The 6,793-nt window shown below is 53.6% G+C and overlaps 1 protein-coding gene across 1 annotated transcript; it reads left to right on the forward strand.

Annotated features, from left to right (window-relative positions):
* Positions 1–849: 849 nt before the first annotated feature.
* Positions 850–2,285, forward strand: ACTL9 (actin like 9). Its single transcript, XM_043464376.1, has one exon. It carries the CDS (start codon positions 959–961, stop codon positions 2,207–2,209), a length of 1,251 nt encoding a protein of 416 aa, XP_043320311.1. The 5' UTR covers positions 850–958; the 3' UTR covers positions 2,210–2,285.
* Positions 2,286–6,793: the final 4,508 nt, after the last annotated feature.

Below are 6,793 nucleotides of genomic sequence, written 5' to 3' on the forward strand. Positions count from 1 at the left end.
TCCCTTCTGTATCCCCCAGACACTCCCTTCCACCAAGAGAAAGCAGATAAAGTCCCTGCAGTGAAGGCAGACAGCTCCTACCATCACCAGGCAGTAGAGAGAGGGAGAGGAAATCAAGGAAGACTTACAGGAGGAGGTGTTTTCCTGCTGTGATTTGAAGAGCAAATTCCTGCCCTGCAGGAATGGAAAGGGAGGCTGTTTCAGGCAGCAGGAAGAGCAGAAATGTCAAAGAATCCAGTATAGGGGGTGTCTGTGTCTATCTTTACCTCCCATCCCAGGCCGGTTTCTGTTTCCCCTGGGAAAACAAAAAGCTGGGACTTCCCTGGTGGTCCAGTGGCTAAAGCATTGGTCCAGTTCCCAATGCCCAGGGCCCAGGTTCAATCCCTGGTCCAGGAACTAGATCCCACATGCTGCAACAAAAGACCCTACACAGCTAAATAAATAGCTATGTATTTTAAAGTACTTAAATCAAAAAGTCACCCCATCACCAACCACTTTCTGATTAATATTCTAAGGATTGATATTTTAATATTCTAAGGAGAACTGTGACCAGCTCTTAGAGATCACACTATAATAACTTCAAGACAAGGCACCAAGAGAAGTATTCCTGGGTCTTACTGAATCAGGGTGCTGGGTCAGAGGTCCCTCTTTGGACGCTTTCTAGCCTATTCTCCAAATTTGGCACTGGGGTGGGTGGGTGAGGGTGGGGAGAATTCAGAATAGATGAATACTCTGGGGGTTTTCCGCAGAAAGGAAGGGTCCACCCTACCCCCACCCCCCCCCACTTCTGCATTGTGAGCAGCAGAATGATGTCACAGACCCCCGGCCCAGCCCCTTCTCCCTCTCTCCACCTGTGCTTGCCCCAGGCCCAGCCTCTCCGCTCCCACCCCCACCCACACCCACACCCCAGAGGAAAGTAGTCAGCTTTGCCAAGCAGCCCAGGCAACTACTCAGAGCCATGGATCCAAATCAGGGCAACCCTTCGAAGCCCCAAGCCTCCCTGGAGATCCCCAAGCCTAGCCTGAACCTCACCTCAACCCTGGCAAATAGCACCCTCCCTCAGGAACCCCCCAGCATGGTGGGCGACAGACTGCCCCCAAAGACCGGGGCGGTGGTCATCGACATGGGCACGGGCACGTGTAAGGTGGGCTTCGCCGGGCAGGCCCGGCCCACCTATACCGTGGCCACCATCGTCGGCTGCCAGCCCCAGAAACCGGCCACCTCAGGGCAGCCGGCAACGGAAACCTTCATCGGCGAAGCCGCCCGCAAACGCCCGGAGCTGACGCTGGTGCAGCCGGTGCACAGCGGCATCGTGGTGGACTGGGATGCGGCCGAGCTCATCTGGCGCCACCTGCTGGAGCATGACCTCCGCGTGGCCACCCGCGACCACCCGCTGCTCTTCTCCGACCCGCCCTTCAGCCCCCCCACCAACCGCGAGAAGCTGGTGGAGGTGGTCTTTGAGTCGCTGAGCTCCCCGGCCATGTACGTGGCTTCACAGTCCGTGCTGTCGGTCTATGCACACGGGCGGGTCAGCGGGCTGGTGGTGGACACGGGCCACGGAGTCACCTACACCGTGCCCGTCTTCCAAGGCTACAACCTGCCCCACGCCACACAGCGCCTGGACCTGGCGGGCACCCACCTGACCGCCTTCCTGGCGGAGATGCTGCTCGGCTCCGGGCTACCCCTGGGGCAGCAGGACCTGGACACGGTGGAGAACATCAAGCACAGATACTGCTACGTGGCCCCGGACTTCCTGAAGGAACAGGCCCGGCCAGAGCTGGAATGCCGCCAGACCCTGAAGCTGCCGGACGGACGGACGGTCACGCTGGGCAAAGAGCTGTTCCAGTGCCCCGAGTTGCTCTTCAGCCCCCCGGAGATCCCAGGGCTGTCCCCCGTGGGCGTCCCCACCATGGCCCAGCAGAGCCTCTGCAAGGTGGCCGCGGAGCTGCGGACCGACTTGGCCCAGAACGTGCTGCTGTGCGGGGGCTCTTCGCTCTTCACCGGGTTCCAGGCGCGCTTCCAAAGGGAACTGCTCCGCAATCTGCCGCCAGAGGCACACGTGGTGGTGATGGCCCAGCCCACCAGGAATTTCTCCGTGTGGATCGGGGGCTCCATCCTGGCCTCCCTGCGCACCTTCCAGTCCTGCTGGGTCCTGCGGGAGCAATACGAGGAGCAGGGGCCCCACATCGTGTACCGCAAATGCTACTGACCGGGGGCGGGGGTGGGTGTGGGCGAGGTGGGGTGGCGGGGAGGCAGTCCTGAGCAGTAAAGTTTCTGCTACCCAAGCTGGTTCTGTCCTGCCTTCGCCCAGGCCCACTGCTGGACCCATTCCACAGACCCACCTTCCCCTACCCCGGGTGGTCTGCCTCCCAAGATATCTCTGGTTCTGCCCTGCCTGCACTCACCTCCCATGAAAGTGAAAGTTTCTAATCGTTCAGTCGTGTCCAATTCTTTGCGACCCTATGGACTGTATCTTTCCACGCTCTTCTCTGTCCGTGGGATTCTCCAGGTAAGAATACTGGAGTAACCATTCCCTTCTCCAGGGGATCTTCCTGACCCAGGGATCAAACCCGTGTCTCCTGCATTGCAGGCTGAGATTCTGGTCTCAGCCACCAGGGAAGCCCCACAAGACACCCCAATTTTGACTCCCAGAACCCCCCTGCCCCACAATCAATCCACACTGCACACACACATACCATCATGTCTTAACTCTGTCAAACCCAGCTTCCATGATCCTAGTCTCCTGCAACATTCAGGTTGGGGTCCGCTTCCCAGACCCACCCACAAAGACATATCTGGTTCTGGACACCTCAAATTCACCCCCTCATTGGTCTCTTAAGTCTCATTACCCCATTTTTTCTGACACCCTGACGTCCTGAACATCCCCCAAGTGCTGAACCCCCACACCCATCTGTACTCCCAAAGGACACCATGCTCTGAGACCACCCCATCCCCCCCAAGGATGGTGCCCTCTGCTCTCAGCCCTCCCCCTTGCTCGGCAACTCCCCCAGAAATCCTCCCACATGGTTTCCCAGTGTACTTCCGGACCCCATTCTTCAGCCCCTGGAATGATTCCAGAAAAGCTCCAGTCTGCAGGACCATCCTGTGATGATCCCACTAACACCCTAGGCTGACCCTTGTGTTCTGATTCTCCAACAGCCTCCCCAAAGACACTTTTCCAGGGCTGCCCCATGGTGAGCCCCAGAACACCCACCCTGGGGTTCTCAGGCTCCCCAGAACTCACCCCCAGGACCACCCCCGCAAGGTCCCATCCCTTTAATTGAGACACCAATGGCCAGTGACATTCACAAGAGCTTCCCAGGACAATGTAACCCTGAGGCAGATGCTTGGAGGGGGCCTCCCCCTGGACCCTGGCTCCCTCCTGCCACCCCCATACAAGTCTGCAGGGGCCTATCATCCTGGGCTGTCCATTCCCCATTCCTTCCATTCCACTAGTAATTCATTCCAAGTTAACTCCATCTCGCCAAACCTCTTTCAACCTATTCCTACTATGCCACCCCAGGGACTTTCCAGGGGCCTGCCTGAGGACACCCTAGGTGGTCTCTCATACCCCAGCTGCGGGGGAGGGGTCAGACATTCTCCCCAGAGGGTGTCCTCAGTCCCCTCACTCCACCCTGTCACCCTCATCCTCAGACACCCAGGCCCCTGCTGGAGGCAAGACCCTTTGCCTTTATGCCATCCAGCCTGGTGAATATCAGGACCCCTGGACACACCCTCCCAGTGTATCAACAGAACTAGGCCTGAGCTGCCAGAGCTTTATCCATGTTTACGTTGGTTCCAAGCGATCATTCATTCATTCCTTCAACCAATCATTACTTACTGAGCATCACCGCCTGTCTTTGTCTCTCCCTGAGTCTTTCTGTGAGTCTCTTTGTTTTGGAGTTTTCTTTGCAAACTGGATGTGTCCCTCTGACTCACCGCCCAGCACTACTTCTGTGGTGTTTTTTTTTTTTTTACAGCTTAAAAAATTTTTTTTTACTTATTTGGCTGCACTGGGTCTTAGTTGCAGCACGTGGGACCTAATTTGGGATCGAACCTATGGCCCTCTGCTTTGGGACTACAGGCAGTCTTAGCCACCTGACCACCAGGGAACTCCCAAGAGGTTAGGAAGTGGTGAGGGGAACTGCTCATTCTTTCCACCAGGGGGCAGCACGTCCAAACACAAGGCTACTTCGGAGCGCAGCACGGAATTTAGAACCACAATGACTGCAGCAAACCTGGCACCTTAGACCCACCCACACCACAGTATCAGGGCACTGCCAGGCACAGAGAGAGAGAGAGAAGGGGTGTGGGACAGGCTGAGTATCAGAAACCACAGAAAGTGATGATGCAGAAATCCCCACGACCCTTGGGCTGCTGGGAAACCCAAAGGACTTTCTTTTAGACCAGACTAAGCTTCTCCCAGCTCCAAACCTTCCCTGGGACAGAGATTTGCTCTACAACCCTCTGGAAATGTGCCCCTCCCATTTGCATACTCCTGGGAATGGGGAGCTCACTACTCCAAATCTGTTAGAAATCACAATTCCTCCCAGGAGTCTTAGGTAAACCCCTGCACTCTGCTTGCCACCCTCAATCCAGAGCACTGAGGGCAACAGAGACTCTGAGTTCCCCCCACCTCAGCCGCACAAGCACCCCTGGAGTCTACTCTCTCCCAAACCCAACATCATCAAATTTTCCCACTTTTGGTTTTAAGTCATTCATGCATCCAGTCCAGAAACATTCACTGGCCACCCACTACATGTCTGGCATTCTGCTCAAATCTAAGGAAACCACAGTGAACAACAAATGCAGTCTCAGCCTACCAAACCCTCCTTGGAAGGTCCTACCAGAGAAGGTGGGTTGATCACTGTCCATCAGTTTCCCACTGACTGATATCTGTTCCACAAGTCCTTCCCTTTTTTTTTTTTTTAAGTAATTTATTTATTTATGGGTCTTTGTTGCTCTGCGTGGGCTTTCTCCAGTTGCAGCGAGCTGGGGCTGCCCTCAGGTTGCAGCACATGGGCGTCTCACCACAGTGACGTCTCTTGCTATGGAGCACAGGCTCTAGAGCAGGGCTCATAGTTGCAGCACATGGGCTCTGTTGCTCCAAGGCATGTGGGATCTTCCCCAACCAGGGATCAAACCCCTGCCCCCTGCATTAGTGGGTGGATTCCTAACCACTGGACCACAAGGAAAGTTCCAGTCCTTTCCTTCTTGTGGCTTCAAAACCACCCACTTCCTTCCTTCGCACCCCAGCCCAGGTCCCTTCATTGCTCACTTGGAAGATCAGGGGAGCCTCCTCACTGGCGCCTCGCTCACCCCTCTCACCTTCCAGAAGACCCTGCAGAGGAATTTTGCAAAATGCAACTTAAAACACTCTGGTGGAAAACAAAAAACCAAGTTCTCACGACAGCTCTGAACCCTCTGCCAACCTTTCCAAACTTTTCCTTGGCTTTCTTTCCCACCAACTTCTCCTTCTAGGCTTCCAGTTGGCACTAGTGGTAAAGAACCTGCCTGCCAATGCAAGAGACACGGGTTCTATCCCTGGGTCAGGATGCTCCCCTGGAGGAGGCAACCCACTCTAGTATTCTTGCCTGGAGAATTCCATGGACAGAGGAGCCTGGCGGGCTACAGTCCATGGGGTTGCAAAGAGTCATACATGACTGAGCACATCTTCATCGTTACCACACCAGTCACATTTTTGTTCTTCAAAGGTGGTACTTTGTGGCCTGCAATGTGACACCCCCCACCCGGCAAAGTCATATGTTGGAACCCTAACCCCAGCACCCCAGAATATGACTGTGTTTGGAGATATGACCTTTAAAGATATAATTAAGATAAAGCCATTAGGGTGGGCCTTAGTCCAATATGGCTAGAGTCCTTAAAAAGAGGGAGAAATTATTATACCACTTGGAGAAAAGAGCCTGTGAGGACACAACGAGAAGACAGCCATCTTATAAGCCAAGGAGAGAGGCCTCAGAAGAAAGCAGCCCTGCCAATGTCTCAATCTTGAATTCCTAGCCTCCAGAATTGTGAGAAAATAAATGTCTGAGGTTTAGGCCACATAAGCTGTTAAGTGTTTTGTTACGGCAACGCCAGGTGACCAAGAGAAATTTGGTACCAAGGGTGGCTCGGAAGGTAGCTATAAATATCAGCTACAACCACATGACGAGTTACACAAGAAATGACTATGATTGTCATGAGAATTTCTCCCCTGTTTTGTTATGAATATGTGTGGATAGTACAAATTTACACATATAATTGCTTCCCAGGTGGCTCAGATGACAAAGAATCCAACTGCAATACAGGAGCTGTGGGAGAAGCAGGTATACAAATTAAGCAAATACCTTTGTTTTCCTCCCTTTTTTATTTCCATATCATGCAACGTAGATGTGTTGACTTTATAACATAGTGTTTAAGTGTCATTAATTTCACATCGTAGCATTTTTTAATTATTCATTTATTTTTGGCTGTGCTGTGGATTCGTCGCTACGCACGAACTTTTCTCCAGTGGTGTAGAGCAGGGCTTCTCTAGTGGTGGCATACAGGCTTCTCATTGCGGCGGCTTCTCACTGCGGACGGGCTCTAGGGCATGCAGGCTTCAGTAGTTTCAGCTCCCAGGCTCCAGAGCACAGGCTCAGTAGTAGTTGTCCATGGGCTTACTTTCTACACATCATATTGGGATATTTCCAAACCAGGGATTGAACCTATGTCTCCTGTCTTGGCAGGTGAATCCTTTACCAATGAGCCACCAGGGAAGCCCCTACATCATAGCTTTAAATTAGGAAATCAA

The sequence above is a fragment of the Cervus canadensis genome, chromosome 4 (genome assembly GCF_019320065.1).
Source record: "Cervus canadensis isolate Bull #8, Minnesota chromosome 4, ASM1932006v1, whole genome shotgun sequence".
Lineage (NCBI taxonomy): Eukaryota > Metazoa > Chordata > Mammalia > Artiodactyla > Cervidae > Cervus > Cervus canadensis.

Coding starts and splice junctions, on each gene's coding strand:
- ACTL9 (XM_043464376.1), top strand. CDS start 959: ATGGATCCAAATCAGGGCAACCCTTCGAAGCCCCAAGCCTCCCTGGAG.